The sequence below is a fragment of the Mytilus trossulus genome, chromosome 1 (assembly GCF_036588685.1).
Source record: "Mytilus trossulus isolate FHL-02 chromosome 1, PNRI_Mtr1.1.1.hap1, whole genome shotgun sequence".
Lineage (NCBI taxonomy): Eukaryota > Metazoa > Mollusca > Bivalvia > Mytilida > Mytilidae > Mytilus > Mytilus trossulus.
This window is the reverse complement of record NC_086373.1, coordinates 94,982,832-95,001,865: the sequence shown is the minus strand read 5'-3', so window position 1 is coordinate 95,001,865 and position 19,034 is coordinate 94,982,832. Positions and strand designations below refer to the sequence as shown.

The following is a 19,034-nucleotide window of genomic DNA, read 5'->3' as shown; positions in this document are numbered from 1 at the left end:
ACAAAGTTTAATTTTGGACACCGATTTGGACCAACTTGAAAACTGGGCCAATAATCAAGAATCTAAGTACATTTTTAGATTCAGCATATCAAAGAACCCAACCGATTCATTTTTTGTCAAAATCAAACTAAGTTTAATTTTGGACCCTTTGGACCTTAATGTAGACCAATTTGAAAACGGGACCAAAAGTTAAGAATCTACATACATAGTTAGATTCGGCATATCAAAGAACCCCAATTATTCAATTTTGATGAAATCAAACAAAGTTAAATTTTGGACCCTTTGGGCCCCTTATTCCTAAACTGTTGGGACCAAAACTCCGAAAATCAATACCAACCTTCCTTTTATGGTCATAAACCTTGTGTTTAAATTTCATAGATTTCTATTTACTTATACTAACGTTATGGTGCGAAAACCAAGAAAAATGCTTTTTTTGGGACCCTTTTTGGCCCCTAATTCCTAAACTGTTGGGACCTAAACTCCCAAAATCAATACCAACCTTCCTTTTGTCGTCATAAACATTGTGTTTAAATTTCATTGATTTCTATTTACTTAAACTAAAGTAATTGTGCGAAAACCAAGAATAATGCTTATTTGGGCCCTTTTTTGGCCCCTAATTCCTAAAATGTTGAAACCAAAACTCCCAAAATCAATCCCAACCTTTCTTTTGTGGTCATAAACCTTGTGTCAAAATTTCATAGATTTCTATTAACTTTTACTAAAGTTAGAGTGCGAAAACTAAAATTATTCGGATGACGACGACACGCAAACGTGATAGCAATATACGACGAAAAAAAATTCAAATTTTGCGGTCGTGTAATAAAAAATGTTCTTTCAATGTGCTAAATTTTGAGTAAAATGAGGTCAAAATTTTGTATATTTGCTCAAAATTCGGATTTGTGGCTGTATTTTCCATTTCGAAAGAAACAAATAGCTTTTTTGTTTTAAAAGATAAACACAAATTGTTTTTGGTTAAATAATTAGTTATTTCTTCATTTTATAAGTATCATGAAAACTTATACAGTTTTTATTCAGAAATAACTCATCTTATCAAATGTTCATGAATGTAGAAAAAAATAAAATTTTTGGCTCTATATTTATTAAAATTAAAAATAAATTGCACTATTTATGTTTCCATGAAAATTGGCACACATGCTCTTCTTACGTTATCAGACCAAATAGGTTTTTAAATAATAGGGGTCCATGAACTTGTTTTCAAGTTAATTAAGTTTCAATGATAAAAATCAGTTGAAAACTGAATCCTTTCCTGATAGTCATAGTTTGACGTCGCGAAAATACAAATTTACGTTTCATTGTCATTACCTTCCCTGTAACTGTATTGTATGCCCTTAAACATATTTTCCTGTTGTCAGTTTGACAAAATATTGTTGGTGTTTTTAAAAAAATTACTCTTTGTAAACTAGTGCTCCTTCTGACTGTGTGTTTTAATCCTTTTAATTTGATGTTAAGACTAATTCTTATTACACAGCACTGCTATATAGAAACTTCCTTTCTCTATCATTTAGCTGAAATCCCTATGACCCATCCCCAGTTGATTAGGTTGAAGGTATGAATTCAGACTGCAACTATTTTTCAATTGGTACTGTGAAAGGATAAGTCTTTCAAATAAGCAGAGTATGATTTTTGTGTGAAATGACAACCTAAATATTGAACTTCAACTCTCAGTCAGAGTATATACTTTTATAATACAACAAATGACAATCATGACTATGTGTATCACCACATTATGATCCTGCTTACCTTTATAGTTAGGAATTGGAATTTTAAATGGTTTGGACAGTATCTTCCTGATAAGAGCTTCCTGTTCAAATAATAGACATCATGATAATAATGTACTAATTATTAGAAACAAAATTATTCAAAAGGAAGCAATGGGGATATAACAAAATAAACCAACAAGATCTACAGAAATGCTTAAACCAATTTTTTTTTTTTAATTAAACACAATTAGTTGGAACAAAAAACTTCAAAGTACAATTACTGAATGATAACATTGCAAGAAATAAGATCAAATATGACATGAATTTAAAGTTACTTGATAGCAAAAATATCAATACAAAAATTAAGTTATTATTTTCTCAAATTTCATACTGTTCAGAAAATCTATTCATGTAAATTCTAAATTAAGTAATACAACGTAACATATATCTATAATACTAAAATTACGAAGTCCTATTTTTCAGCCGTCATCACGTAAAAACGATGAATCAAAGAATTCAACTTTATTTATCACTAATATAGTACAAAGGTGTAGATTGAAAATTACACCACTCCAGGCCCTTTTGTTTTCCACGTAATTAATATTGCCAATAATTAAGAAGTTCCGGGTCGAGTCCGATACCGATACCAATAGTATATTCACCTGTTACCTATTACCTAATCTGTACGTTCCGCATCTGACAGGCGCACCACCAAACGGTGTATTCAGGGTTAATATGCTATATACACGGGTCATAATCACAGGGTTGACACTACTAAATTGTCAAATAGCTACCTATTGTAGTATTTTAATCAGTAAGACTTTCTAAGATAACAAGACTAAAAATGAGGAACAGTTTTCAATTTGTTAGTGGGCATACATGACGTAAAACAGGGAATCAAAGAATTCACCTTTATTTATAACTAATATAGGACAATGTTGTTGATTAAAAAATACTCCTTTCCAGGACCTTTTGTTTTCCAAATAATTAATATTACCAATAATTGATAAGTTCCAGTTCGACGGGTTCAAACAGAAAGATTTGAAAGCAGAGAAAAACTGTGTATCTTATAATCGGCATGACTTTATCAGATGACAATACTTATACTAAAATAAGGCTTGCGCATAGTTATATATACCTTAATTCAGTCACGGACCCGCAATATCACGGGTGTGTTCTAGTTGATACTATAATTGTGACATTATTGTAAATCATTTAAATGTATATTTTTGTTCTTTATATAATTAATGATCATGCAACTGTATAAGGGCTTAAGGCAATTATACTGGTGCCCAATTATTGAAATGGAATAGTGCTAATAATTGTACAACTTTTCATATTAATAGAGATTTCACTTGGACTTTTCTGGGAATACCATAGCCAGATAAACCATTAACACAGAGTTTCCAACCCCTAACTTATCAGTTTCTTCCATCCCTAAATATCAAAGAATATATCCTCAAATTTTCTTCAAATATCTTAGCATGAATCGAGACATTGGATATTCAATTTGGTCTTTAGTGTCAGCTTTTTTTTTATTACATCTTCATTTAATATGATTCTTTGGTGATCCTTGCAAAGATCTTAATAAGGAAAAGTATTGCATTCTGGGAAAAGTGTTTTTTCTGGTGATATTTTAAATCAGTTAAGAGGATTGTATGTGTTTGGATATTAGTTTTTAATGCCCCTTTCAATAATAATAGCAATATCATGGATGTCTTTTTTCTATGTACTAAGATCATTTTCAAGACATCTTTAAAAGAAGACAATAACAATCAAAACCAAGGAGTAAACAAAGACTCACAAAACCAAAGGACATTTACATCAACAGTTATAAATAATAATAAAGAAACAACACGAACTCCACTAAAAACCGGTGAAGAAGAATCTTCAGAACATTCCTTGAAATTAATTACTGCTACAACTTACTGTTTTTTCATTGTGACTTTTTGACAGGTTTTATAAGTATGGTAAGGAAAAAACACTCATGTCTCTGCTTATTATCATTTTTTTCAATTACTAAACTTACATGTTGAGATAAAGCCTCATGACAAATATTGGTTGAAATATTGGATAGCGGTGATCTGGCTGGACTCTGATGGTCATCTAGATATTTCACCCTCTTCACCTATAAGAAATCCGAAAACAATTATTGATGTCTAAAACAAACTTTTTATCACAGACTGAACCTACATGTTGACACTGTCATTGGAAATAAAGATCATTGTCTTGTTAACTCAACATATAAGTAGCAGACTCAGCAAAAATCAATTCTCTACATGTAAGTTGCAAAGTTTTGAGGCCAACTTTTTATCAAATAAATGTTTTGTAAAATATGACAAAAAATGTATGAACATCTACTAAAATTTAACATTTATATGTTGTTTATCTTTACACAGCTGCATTGATGGCCTTTAGTTTAAACATATTTATTTATAGTGGATTGGGAAACAAGTTTTGCAACTTATATTAATCCCTTTCTACTTTACGCGTGCGAGTGCTGCCTTGTAGTTGCATTAGCCTGCTCTTTTTCCCAAATCTACAAGGGTGTCTTTAACATGCAGCCAAGAGATATGACTCTCTCTTAACACGGGTCAGCCATTTATCATTCCCTTCCGACGGACTATCATTGTTTCATATTATTTTCATAATTTGTACTGTATGACAATGTAGTATTAAAATACATTTTTATTCACCCAACAATTCAAATTATTTCAAAACAAATTAACCAATTATTATATATTTTAATTCTATTGTATGATATCGCTAATTTATTTATTGTTTGTCTTGCTTGCAAATGTATAATTATGTAATTGTTGATGTATACTTGTTATCCTCTTGTAGCACCATATGTGTGCCTAAGTTGTAATAAATTGTCTTGTCTTGTCTTGTCTTGTCTCAAGACCATACTCGCAAATATTGTCAAGGGAGAGCCGAAAATTCAGTCCCTGAAATTTTAATTGCGGAACGGGAATGGAACCAGGAACGTTTGTGTTGGTAATCAGATGGACTAACCGCTACACCACCGATCTCTTAAATCTCTTGATGGCCTTTAGCACAGCATTTATCAATTAGTTTGAACAAAATAAAGGATAAATAAAACCATGAGAGTGACATCTATCAATCAACAATATGCAATTCAATGGTACAATTTTTTTATTTGCAGGAGTTCCAATTCCAAAGAAAGGAAAAAGGTTAAAATATCTGTGACAAAAAACATATGCCAAAGCTTGAATTTTTTATGTCATGAGTGTGACATGATTTCAAATGGCATTGTTTTACAATTTAGAATTGTGAAATGCTTATTTAATGTGTCACCTTATGTTAAAAGTCTGAATTTAGACACAATAAGTTATCAGTGGCGGATCCAACTATATTATGTCCCCATTCAAATGCATTGATCGTTTAAAAAAAGTGTGTTTCAACTCCCAGACCCCCCTCTAGATGGTCACTGGTTATATTAGTATTCCTTTCGGCTACAATGTGGTCACTGGTGTCGCTAAAACAAAAAAGTGCAATAATTTACACATACCAAATAAATTATTTGTTAATGGCTTTAACATCATTAAAACATGAAAGAGGGTATAAATCTCTTCCTACTACATATTGATCTGCTATTAAAACCAGAAGCTTTTTCATCAGATAATCTATTCAGATGTTATGTGTCACACTCCTGACATAAATTAGAAAAGACATTGAAGAAATAAATAAATGAGATTGATTTACAATAATACTGGAAGTACATGTATACCTGTGGGGAAAATGTTTCATCCTGGCTTCTTTTACTACCACCATCTACCAGAAAACTTCTCTGGCTTGGAGCCTGACTCTTTCTCTGTAAAAATATATGTAAATAAATAAATGCAACAGCAAACAACCTAAAACTTACCAAAACAACAAAATAAACCTTAAAAAAATAATGCCATTTTACACAAGAGTGCACACCCTGAAATGTCTCCCCTTCTTTAATAACCATTGATTTCATGATGATACATGTAGTCCTAAATATAAAGCTTTACTACAAGTATTACAATAAAGTTAACATGATCCAAGAAAATGAGGTCAATGTCAGATAAACCAAACGAGAAATACATGTACACCTTACAATCATTTAATACACAAAATGTAGTTGACCTATTGCTTATAGCTTCTAAAAATGAGAAATAACTAAGAAAACTAAACACTGACCAATGAACCAAGAAAATGAGGTCAAGGTCAGATGAACCATGTCAGACAGAAATGTGCATCTTACAATCAATCTACATACATGCATTAAAAAGTTGACTTATTGTTAATAGTATCTAAGAAACAAACTATAATAGACCATCAAAAACATACCAAAACACAAAAAATAACATTGAGCAATGAACCATGAAATTAAGGTCAAGGTCAAATAAAACCTGTGAGACTGACATTTACATCATAAAATATTTTCATACACTAAATATAGTTGACCTATTATATAAAGTAGTATTCGAAAAAAAAGACAAAAGCACAAAACTCAACCTTGACCACTAAACCATGAAAAAATGAGGTCAAGGTCAGATGACACCTGCCAGTTGGACATATACCTTTCAATCATTCCATACACCAAATATAGTCCACCTTTTGCTTATAATATCTGATATATGGCAGCAGGATTGCTATCCCTATGTCCAGCTTTCTCCGATAAAAGTTGCAGGCTCTGTCAACATATATTTGTTCCACCTAACAGAAGTTCCACTGGAAACTTTGTTATAAACAATGTCATAATATATGTTCCTGTTGGAACAAATATTCTATACCATTTATTCTGTTAGGAACATTTACTGTAGTATTTATTCCAGTGGAAATAATATTCCAGAATATTGTTTCCATATGGAATTTATATTATGAAGGAACTGCTTTTCAGTAACAGCTCAACAAAAACTGAAGATCAATTCCTACAGACATATATGTACATGTAAATGTACATTTCCATTAAATACAGAAATGTCTGTACTTTCTCCCAATATAGATAATGAAATGTGAGAAATAATTCTGTCATGCCATGCCCATGCCCAATGACCATTTTAATATGGGTATACAACATTTTATCTGTCAATATCTTTTATACAGTCTTATAAACAGCATTGTCAGTATTCACGATGAACTATAAAAACTACAGGCCTGGAGCTCAATTTTTGAAATTTTTTAGTTAGATTCTGTTGGCCTAAAGATATGATTTTAACAGGCCCAAGAGCAATTTTACTAGCCTGGGCTGTCTGGGCTGCCACTCAGTGTGAAGACTGCATTAATTGTACAGTGTAAAATGATGACAAATCTATATAAATAAATGACATTTAATGTTAAAATCACAAAGAAAATATCATGATAAAAATCTTTTGATTATAATAGGAAAATTTCAAACTTTTGTACTTTGAAGCTGATCTATAATTCTTTGGAAAGTCAACAATTTTGATTTCATAAAGCCAAAATTAATGTTATAGAAAAATTGATTTCAATACTTTTATATATGTATGTATGCAGAGGTAATTGATTGTATCATACTCTATAAAACAGCCTTTTTGTAGCATAGTACTATTGCCAAGGCATGTTGTGTATGCTTTTGCATATATATAAATATCCATTTAGTTTTAATAATTTTGTCTAATTCAATTGTAATCCAACCTGTGATTTATTTGTCAATTACAGTTATGCAATTAATTTCTTATAGCAATACAATATAAAAGATTAACAAATGATTTAATTAAGTAATTAAATTTTCACACCTGAATAATCTAGAAGCAATAAAAAATATGCCTCTTCTTTTAATCATGCAATTAATTTTTCACACCTTGATAATCATAATTGGATTATTTATTTATTTTACTTTTATATAAAAATGTTGGTTGTTTGCTTTGAAATTTTTCTTCTTTTTGTAATGATTTAAGTTTTAAATTACAAAAAAAAATGTATTACAAACTATAATTTTATTTTCTAAACCTCTTCAAGATATTTTTTCATAATATCAAAAAATATCCAAAATGAATGCAAGAAACCAAGACAATAATTTCTAAGAAGTCAAATGTCCAATTTTTCTCTTTTTTCATTGCCTAAAAGCATAAGTCTTCTTGGATAAAACATTAGATACCACTAGAGGTTTATATTAAAAGATAAGGAACAGCTAACATTTACCTAAATATAGATATTTCAAGGCAATTTCAATGATGAAGATTAATGGTGTCATGCAAATACTCGTTTTAAAACATGGACACATGTGTCATGTGTATGTCCCTCTGGCAGCAAGAGGGTTAAATTACTATTGTCTGCCATTACTGGACATCTCAATCAGACAAAGGTTCCCGTAAAAATTTGGACGTCATGTACTGATTATGCCTAGAATGGGTCCACTATTGGAAATAAAATTTATCTTATCTTATAAAGAAAAAATATCTGATGCCTCAATGGAAAAGTGGTTGTTACATACATCAATAGTTCAGGAGGCACAGATTTCAAAATAGCGATAAGGTCCATCTATCCAGGGTTGAGTTCAATATAGTAGCAGCTGCGTAGCTGCTATCAATATCTATGTAACAACTAGTCTATATCTACAGCTGCAAATGTCAAAATCTTCATAGCTGCTTCGATATCGAACGCAACCCTGGTCTCATATGGGTTTTCCATGAATGCATATACACCTTATCGCCAATCCCATCTGACACGTCCGCTTGAACTTTTGACGCATCCAACAATCGCTTTTCCATTATGGCGTCAGATATTTTGTATTGTGACGTCAAAATTTTACGGGAACCTGTGTGATATCCAATAATGGCGGACAAATAGGGATAAGGTGTGTTGTGTTGCACAAGCTAGGTTGTGATGTATCACGATATTATGATTTATGTATTTACTCAGGATAAACAATGTCAGATATAGAGGGTATGAATGACCTATGGGAGATTTCCCTTAACTGGAGTTAGACCGAATATGCCACCCTCTTGAACACAAGATATGATTTTAAACACCCCCTTTCCTCTGATTTTCTCCTCTGGCTTACAGAAAGTTTTTTTGTTTATTTTGTATTCCACACGACTAATTTTCCATATACGGAAAATATTTAGAATTTTTAGATATGTTGACACGATAAATATACTATTACGGATACAGTTTTATGTAGGTGTAAAAAAAAACTACGATTCATGAATGACGTAACAGACCATTTCGCAAAACAGAAGTCAGTGTGTAGGCGGTAACAGCATCTTCTTTGTGTGATCTATATCAACATCGTGGTTTCAATAGTACTTCTGTAGTATCATCATCATTGATATTTAACTTGATTGGACTTAAAGAAATACTTTAAAAGTCAACAATACATATTTTTTCATTCATCTGAGCAAAGGGGATTTTCCTTTTCGAACAGAGCCGCCATAACTGGTGATTCCCAATCTGCCTGACAGGACCAATCAAATTCCCTGTAACATCTCACGTGCCAGACGGTGTTCCCATGTGCAGGAACTGACGCTGGAAGTGGGTTACTGGGACACTGAGAGTAATGGTCAAATACTGAGATCTACTCTCAATACTTGACCATCAATGGATAAAGGAAGCATACACGATCAAGCATGGAAAAAGAACTAAAATTACATAGCCCAGTTGGGTCGGAACCTGCAGTATTTACTTGGCCATTAGCTTCGTCGGTAAGGCGTGTTTAGACTAAAAATCATAATACCCTTTATCAAAAAGACATAATTTCTTTAGTTATTTTTAGTATTTATTCGTTCTTATTTTATATCTTACTTTTTAGGATAAAGACGATGAGAATAACGAAATTGTTGAAACGATCAGGTAAGTTGATTATTCAAATTATTACAAAAACAGGACAAAACACTGACATGGTCTATTTTTACACAGACGCCATGCAGATAATGTATTCAATCATGTTTCACTGACTCGAAGGAATGTAACCGATATTTTTTATGAAAACTATCAATCTTGGTTTAGTGCAAGGGCATTTTTGATGAATGCAGATGAATAAAGTTATCATAGATATAGTTAGAAATCATAATTGCTTAGTCAAAATTAATTTCTATCCCCATTTATGGACAGACTGCATTACTATTTTGGGTCAAATTTAATTATGTCAAGAGTGCACAGTAGCCAGTACAAGTAGGCAGCTCTCTATACATGAATTTTGTGCAGCAAATAATAAAATAGATAATTAAGCAAGAACATAAAGATTTTAAATTTGCAATATATACATTGTAGATTTCATTTCCTCTATGTTTAATTATTTCTTATAACTGTGGATGATGAATAACTTATGAAAAGAGGAAAATCCATATATTGATATATACATATAAGTAGATAGTAATGAAACAGGTGTTCACAATGGTCAGCTTTTACAACAAAACAGAATTTGCATATTGCCATTAACAAAGAAAATATGCTGACTCAGCAATTTTACACATTTATGATCAGTAGTAAACTTCTCATCTGTTATGAGGAGAAAAACACATGAAAGAAGGAGAAGAAATACCTGTGTACTTAAGTGAATATATATCCTTTCTTTTTTTGTTTGTTTCTAAATTTAGAGAATTCTGTTAATTTCGGATTTTTGTCTAATTTTGAAGAATGAACATCAATGGGAAATAAATTATTGTAATTTCTAAAATATATAAATTGAGAATGCATACATACATGTATATATGCATCAGATGGCAGAATGCAAGTTCTCAGTATTGCAAAACTCATCATGACACATAATTAGCAATATTAAGATAAAGAATCGAACCTCATAACAATTTCACTGTAGTTTTCATAATCAGTTACATAGAATCCCTAACTACTTGATATGTATACAATATTAATTATCCATTGTTAGGTTCTTCTGCAAATTCCTGTATCTCGAAAGTGTCCTCTGATTTTCTGAATGTCATTGATAATTCATGTACTTGCCCATCAAAAATGTCAAAGACCTTGTACGGATATTGATGAAATTATTGATAATTTCAGTTTATATATCTACACTAATGAAATAGCAAGGTTAAATTTGTTAACCAGTTTCACATTAAAACGGCAAAAATAAGAATTCAACTTTTTTTAATAACTAATATTTTGAACCATGGTGTTGATTTAAGCTTGCACTATTCCAGGCCGTTTTGTTTTCCAGACAATTGATATAACCAATGCAATAATTAAGAAGTTCCAGATTGAATCTAATAACCATTTTTACTAAGTCCTATGTAGTTTCCAGTTATATATTTCCATCTTTATTCTTCCCTTCTACTATTTTGAGTTCTGCTACTATATTGTTATAATAACCCAGGACATGTTCTAACAGAAAGATTTTGAAAGAAGATAAAATTTTGCACTTTATATTAGTCAGCATGACAATATGACTACATAAAATCCAAGCTGAAAATAAGTCCTATGTACCATGGACCTGTAATATCATTGGTGTGTTCTAATATATAAATGTAAGAGCAGTTGTGATGATTATTAGTGGATAAAATAAGATGATTATTTTAGTTGATAAAATAAGAAGTAGGGACCTGGGACTAACAGTTACCATTATGATTTTATGGGTAGACACGAGAATAACTTGCCTAGTATAACAATTTTCAAAATTAATTCCATTTCCATTTTCCACCCACTTCCCGATTCCAATGAGTCTGAAAGTCTAACGTACACTTCCCTCATGCATTGTTCACCACTGGCATTGAAGTCAAAAAGCAGTGGGATATTTTTTTTAAATTTTCTTTCCTTCCTGTAGATACCAATGTATTTATATTTTGCCATTGCACAAAAATCCATAATTTTCTCAGACTGCTGATAAATTTGTATACAAAATCTGTTAAAGATGTACTTATTGATATGTTAGTTAGGCTGTCACATGCTGAAAAATAATAGGGAAGGCAGGTAGAGATTTTTGAAAGAAATATTTTTTACATTGTGTCAATGGGAGCAACAGTGCTTAATCAAAAATTGTAAAAAAAACTCAAGGGTAGGTAGGGGTACAGTAAACACACCTACTTTTTTTTTGCCTTAGTCTACAGGAACATGATTATTTATAAGTTGTAATCAGTAAAATACTAGATATCAGTAACTGAGTACTTCAATAAGTCATTTGTGTTTGGGTCTTTTTGGGGGGTTAACTGTTAAAAAAAACGTTTTGTGCAACCTTATAAAGTTGTCATTGGACAATCAAACCACATCTTGTTATTTTATGTATTTAAATAGTTCTTCATGGTAAACAATACAGCAACACACAAGGCACATACAGTATGCGGTAGCATTAAACATGTTTCCTGGTCTAAATTTTCCCATAACCAAAGACAGTGGTGTTAGGGAGGGGAGGGGCTTGACTCTTCTATAACATGATTACCCTGCTGCTCTCTTTTTGTATCTGTCCCAAGTTAGGAGCTTCTATCTGTAATTCAGTGATCATTGTTGGCAGTCTGTAATCATGTATAACATATTAGGGTCTGTTAAAATTCATGCGTTTTGCTTCTTGTTGAAGACTGCATCTGTGCGGTGATATTGTTTACTTACTCATTCTTGTTGATTCTTTTCTCCTTGGAATCATACCATGATTCCTAATTTTTATAATTTCAAAATTTTTATGTAATTCAGTTATGACAGGATATTGCAAGTGTTGCCCTTCCAGTTGATCAATGAATACAATTAAATCAGCAAAATATGACTTGAAAAATGTAATTTTTAACTGGGTTTGACAAGGTTAAAACCCAGATAGAAAAAGTTTGTTATCTAGTATGTGGGATCAACAACTTAATTTTGCAACAAAATTTAATCACAAATATTGCAACCTGTCATTTGAGACTTTGACCTATTTACAAGACATGTCTATATACATGTTTCCATGAGTCATCAGATTTAATGTCCCCATTCATATTGGACATATGGATAAAAAAAAAAGATTTGCCATCAACATCTGTATGTTTACTTGACATAACTTGGTTTATTTGATAAATCTAAATTTAATATGGGACTTTTCTTAATAATAGTGAGCCCATAAATTCTGATTATCTTTTTAGTCTTAAAATTCTGATCACTTCTCTCTAGGGCCTTTACGCATTCTGTTAATGTAATGCTATCTGAAATTATTTTCCTTTAGATCGTGTTATGTATGTAGTGCTGTAATTTCCAGAAACACTATTGTATTTTAAAATCCCCTGTTTACCAGGATGCTATACCAAACTTGTGGAGAGAACACTATGTTTTCAAATAATTCCAAATGCCTAGAAATCTATTTTTGACAAACTTAACTGTTCCATTGAACAATGAACAATGTCATATTAGGTATTGACCTGATTTTAAGTATACAAAATAATAACACAGTCCTTAAGGAAATTCAGGTTGTACCCAGCACATATCTTTGTTTGATACCAATGTTGTGTAAATTAAAAAGCATTAGATTAAACACACATCTCATTCTTTGATGCAAACCTATTGTTTGAGATACAATTCTTGATACACATGTAGATACAGAATTAAACATACCAGGCATATAAACCTGTCAAAGACAATTTGTCACCTTAATTGGAGGACACCTTAGTAAATGGGTTGTTTATTTTTAAAATATGAACTCTTGTCAAACAAAAGAAAAGGTATGCATGGTGCAGCTGTTCAATAAAGAAATAATATGGACTAAATAATATAACCATAAATTACGATTTGATTGAGCTATTTTATAAATGATTTAAAAGTTTTGACGGACATGTCTAGACTACTTTTACATATAGTTCATGTTTATTGATCTCAATGGTTGTACCAATCATTTTACAACAGGAAGTTTCTTTTCAAAGTAGAAATATTTATATAATCTTTAAATGGAAAAATATATAGGAAGTAAGATTGATTAAAAAGAACCTTTCTGTCGTATCAGATTGTATTCAGTGAAATACTCCCTTATTAGTACATGTAATTCTAGGTTTGTTTATGTTTGTTCTGTTGATTAGATAAACTACTTTTTGGTTATGCATGTACTACAAATGTATCTATTATTGTATCATTACTCTGCAGTATAAGTTGACATTTGAATAGTGGAAGTGGTATACATGCTTGAAATATAAGTTTTATATTTAATTTATCAATAGCCCAGGCCCCCCTTTTGTGGGAAAAATTTGGTTGATTATATAGGAAATCACTGGAGCGCACCCTCTTTAGGTCAGTCAGCGCCCCCCTCCCGTTCTTATGAAAAGTTCTGGAACCGCCACAGTATATATATATATATACATGTATATGTTAACCTTATGAGATGAAAGCATATATAAGATAGCAGTCCAACATCAGCTACACAAGTGAGAACCAAAATAGATACATTTGTATCTAGATGTCATCCTATGATGGTCATGAACAATGGACAAGGATTCACACTGATGAATATTCTGTAACTGTCCAGAGCCTAATCAATTTGTGAATTAGTCAATAGATTTCGTCTATTTTACCGAAATTCAAGAGAAACATTTTGATTGTCAAAAAATTGACCACAAAGCTTGGTTTCCATGATTCTATCATGTACAGAAATCACTATCAGAGGAAGAATATACTTATTTGACCTTAAATGGACTAACAAGGACAGTACAATATCAAACAGTATTTTAGACAATAACAACAAAGTACGATCAGTTTAACATGTATTACATATTATTATATCTATTCATAACAAGGAATTATTTGAATCAGGAATAATTTTGAATTCTGGAAAATTGACAAGGAATGTATAATGCAAAATAACCCAATGTAGGAGGGATAGCCATGAGGAGAGTTAATTAGTTCATTATAAAATATCAGGGAAAGTAAAATTAACCTTAGTCATGTGTGCACAACTAGACCTCTTTAGCTTGGTTTGTTTAATCATGCATTTATCAATTTATCCAGAATTCAAATAATTCTTTAGCAATCTGCTAACATCTAGATCATATCCCTTTAGCCAAATTAATAAGCACTTGAAACCTTTAAACAACATTTTGTCACCTAATTGTTGGTATTGATTTGTACTAAGCCACTAACCTCCCATCCCCTAGTAGAGTCATTTGACCCAATTCTGTATAACCTAATTCTCCCCAGAAGTCAAATTGCTGAACTATTGGATGCTTGAGACTCCTAGAACTCCGTTGCTGTTAATAAAGCATGACAAAGATTTACTTGACACACTGTTAATGTGGCTTTAGGTAGCTAACCCAGCAGTTTATACATTGTTCTATACAGGAATCAATAGCAGTAACCTGTAGTTACAATTTTAAGGGAAGGGATATTCAACCTTTAACTCTCACCTACTTCTGTGATCAAGACTTACTTTCAGTGACCTGATTTGGTAAACAAATATATATGAACATTAATTGTCATGGTCTATATATGAATATCTAATTTATGGTGACACACAATACCCTTTTTTATTAACCAATAATTTGTAAGGTGACTGACCATATAATAACCTAGCTGTACTAGAGGATCAATAACCTGGAATCTACTGACCTAACAAATCAATAATTCCTGTAATCATTACAGAGCATCAGGATCATTAGTGAACTCAACAAAGACTATCTTTTGTAAGGCAAGCACTTGGTAATCAGCTTTTATAAAGATGGCTTGTTAGCTAATAAATAACATAGCTTTAAGAGGACATGACAATAAAGGAATTTTTGTATTCAGGCGATTTTTTCTAAAAAATAAGTTGTGGGTAGATTTAAACTTCTTTTATCTCTGAGGTACTCTGATTTAAATTGGGTCAAAGTTATAATGTCTAGTCTAAGTGTATCTGTAGTAGTTATGATATTCAAGTGACATATATAACCTTATGATCATTAATCACTCTTGCTCCTGTTTGGTGCATTCTGGTAGATTTAAAGTAAACATTTACTTGTTTTTGTTTTGTTGGTATTATCTTAAGATGAACTTAAAGGCTCTTAGTGAATTTGATGTAGATAGCAGATCTTTGGGTCTCTGTTCAGTTTATTCACAACTTCCCTAGACTCTGGACTTACAGATCTTGACATTATAGGGACACTTTATTATTGTTGAAGACAGTCTGATTGTTGACCTAAACTTGTTTTTGTGAACTGAATTTTCTGGTTCTTAATTTTGAGTGGTGCAGTTGACAGTGAGGGGAAGGATTCCAGCTGTCTCCTGCCATGTATGGTTATACATTACAGATCCATTGTGTCATATTGAGCCAGAGAGGTTTCCAGTTTTTTTCCTGTAACAAATTGTAATTCAACTATGTTGACTTGTTCCTGATTACAACATGAGGATATCTGACCTTGATTAACAGGAAACTTTATGTTGATTCTGTGAGCTAGCTTGAGAATGCTTGATCCGATCCTTTGTCTAATATTTGTATATTGTTTCAATAGATGTTAAGATTGGTCTTGACAATTATTGTTGGTTTTGTTGTTAGGAATTATAGTCCTTGATTGCACAATGACACTTTTAAATATAAGAACAATCTTTGCTGTAGTTTTAACAACCTATAAATTTGCTTGTTCTATTGTATTGTTTGGTTGCTGTTTTAACACATAATTCATATCCCATACATGCCATATTTACAATCTATAAAAAAAAACCTTGGTAAATTGAAGACTTTTTTTTGTCCTGACAATTTTCTTTAAATCAACTTTTTAAAAATCTATAATATAATTTTCCATTGAAAATTTGCCAGATGTTATTTATAATGTTGCATTTACATGAAACCCATTGTTGTTACCTAATACACAATTTATGTAATTGTTGTGCTCTATTGATCATGTAGGTTTTTGGAAAATGGCCTAGTTCTATAAATAATACTGCAAGTAGATTCCTAACAAGATAAGTTGTTAAAATGTTTTACTGAAAAATCTTACCTCAAGTTTCATAGAAATATCAAATGATACATTGGTATTCCAATTTGACTGTTGATAATTAAAATAAACTATGCAGTTCCTAGTTTCATTTCCTTTTAAGTATTGACTTATTTTGATTGCATTTATAAATGAAAATTAAAGTGCAGACAATTAAGTGCAGTTTAAGTGACTATTTTTTATTATTTAAGTGTTGCTTCCTGGTGTAAAAATGTCATTGATTGAACAATACGAAAGGTTTCAGTTCAATGGAATCCTGGAATAAACTGATACAAATAACTCTTTTAAGATTTTACCTGATATCTTTTTATTTAGACCATACAAGAACCGTAATCAAATGATGCAGCATCTGGCCTTATCTTAGTACAGACATGATGGAATTCAAGAAATTTTTTTATCCAAACATTATTGAATCAAATAAGAAAGACCGAGAACATATAGCATGCACATAAATGTAATATAACATTTATAAAATGCTAATAATACTTTTATCATTAATCCATAAAACATCACAAAACCTTTTCCTCAATAAGAAGTAATAAGGAACAGCTTCTTGTTCCATTAATGAATTATTTATATAACAGATTATTGAAAAATGATAGGTTATTGAACAGATAAGGATCCAGGATTTTGAAAAGGAGAAAAGGGTGGGGACTGGGCAACATTTGTAGTGAAGGAGGTAAAAAGTCTGATTTTACCATAAATGTAGCTTCATAAAGAGAGGCACCATGGCCATCCTTTATCCTCCTCTATTGGAGAGTAATGTACAAAACGGAAAAGTTTATAAGAATATCAGATAAATTTTAGACAAGAAGTACAAAAGCCATATCTGCCCTGATAAAGGTTTATTGATTTTATTGAAGTATAATGCCACAACTTGTCTGAATCCTTGGTTACAAATTAACACAGATTCTCTTTTATATGTATGTCCTATATCCATGATTATCTTTATGTATGTCCTATATCCATGATTATCTTTATGTATGTCCTATATCCATGATTATCTTTATGTATCATGTCCTATATCCATGTTACAGGGTTTTATGGTATAAAGTCATTTAATGGAAGTTTTATCTTCAGAAATAAAACTAGGTTATTCTGAAACAATACTGAGACAGCATTTGCACCACAAGGCTTAATTTAAACTCTTGGTAAAACGTTTGTTGTGATGAACAGAAATTTAAACTCTTTGTAATAAGTTCTTTGTGATGAACAGACATTTGGGCAACTAGTTCTTAAAACTCATACATTTAAATAATCTGAATAGGCACACAAGTAAAAAGAAAGAAAGCTTCATTATTGACATCAGATATACTTATGAATCATCAAGAACATCCTTATACCTTTTTTAATGTCCATCCCAAAGTCAAATTATTTACATTGTTACATCCCTACACCAGATAATATTTGTAATAACTTTTTGTACATTATTACACATGTTACATATGTTACACATGTTAACACTGTTGTGGCATACCACTGCAAAACATGTGATGGTTATAACAGTCCAGGAACACAGTTATTGCCCTTTGATTTTCATTGCCCATGAGATAGTCCCTAGAGTTGACAGTGTATATCTGACCGCTATTTTCAAATACAAAATGTACTAGCTCCAAAATTTATTTCTTTATATATTGTGCATAGTAAGAAGGGAGAAGAAATTACATGTAAAAAAGTTAAGTAGTGATTTGATCTAGTTGAAACCGGTCAAAAACTAGTATATATCTGAAGCTGTTTCAACTGACATTATAGACCTAGAGCTTTCAAATTGTTTTTTTCATATTTGAGTTAGAGCTGGATGAATTTTCTATAATTTTGATTCAATTTGTCCCATAAGTAGTAAACTATAAATAACTGTAAAAATCTGATTGATAATTAAATGCAGGTTCAATAATTTTAATTGGCATTTATTGTCTTTAAAGGCATACGATACAGTTACAGGGAAGGTAATGACGTTGCTAACGTAATTTGTTATTTTCGCGACGTCAAACTGTGACATATCGAAAAAGATGCATTTTCCGACTGATTTTTATCATTCAAACTGATTTAATTTGAAAATGAGTTCATGGACCCCTATTTTTCAAAACGGCATTTTGTTTCATTTTGCAGGGAGATTATGTGAACCAAATTTTATAAAACTGTAAATAGAGGATTTTTTTTAATTTTGATAAACATGCAGTAAAAAATGACGTTTTTTCCCCAATTCATGAACATTTGATAAATATGAGTTATTTCTGAATAAAACTTGCATATTTGTTTAGGATATTTATAAAATACAGAAATTACAGATTATTTAACAAAAAACAATTTGTGTTTATCTTTTATAACAAAAAAGTTATGTCTTTCTTTGGAAAAAGAAATTACGGCTCAAATCTGAATTTCGAGCAAATATACAAAATGTCTACCTCATTTTACTCAACAAAAAGTAGCACATGAAGGTATATTTTTTATTACATATTTGATTTAATCAGGTAAAAAATAGCCTATATGCAAA

At 31.1% G+C, this 19,034-nt stretch overlaps 2 protein-coding genes across 7 annotated transcripts in view; one reads left to right on the top strand and one right to left on the bottom strand.

Annotated features, from left to right (window-relative positions):
• LOC134691602 (DNA repair and recombination protein RAD54-like) overlaps positions 1-16,665 on the bottom strand; it is a 32,978-nt gene extending 16,313 nt beyond the window's left edge. The window contains exons 1-4 of one of the 3 annotated variants that reach the window (XM_063552176.1): positions 16,544-16,665; positions 5,473-5,556; positions 3,751-3,849; positions 1,762-1,822 (exon numbers count right to left, since the gene is read on the bottom strand). In XM_063552176.1, the coding sequence (XP_063408246.1) occupies positions 1,762-1,822; positions 3,751-3,849; positions 5,473-5,556; positions 16,544-16,555 (256 nt within the window). In that variant the 5' untranslated portion in view covers positions 16,556-16,665. Of the gene's footprint in view, positions 1-1,761; positions 1,823-3,750; positions 3,850-5,472; positions 5,557-8,899; positions 9,136-16,543 lie in introns of those variants that run through there. The other 2 variants (XM_063552172.1, XM_063552183.1) reach the window with 2 other exon arrangements.
• LOC134691571 (histone-lysine N-methyltransferase, H3 lysine-79 specific-like) overlaps positions 9,157-19,034 on the top strand; it is a 36,916-nt gene continuing 27,038 nt past the window's right edge. For all 4 annotated transcript variants that reach the window (XM_063552139.1, XM_063552161.1, XM_063552154.1 and 1 more), the window contains exons 1-2: positions 9,157-9,379; positions 9,487-9,527. In XM_063552139.1, coding sequence (XP_063408209.1) covers positions 9,305-9,379; positions 9,487-9,527 — 116 coding nt within the window. In that variant the 5' untranslated portion in view covers positions 9,157-9,304. The remainder of the gene's footprint in view (positions 9,380-9,486; positions 9,528-19,034) is intronic.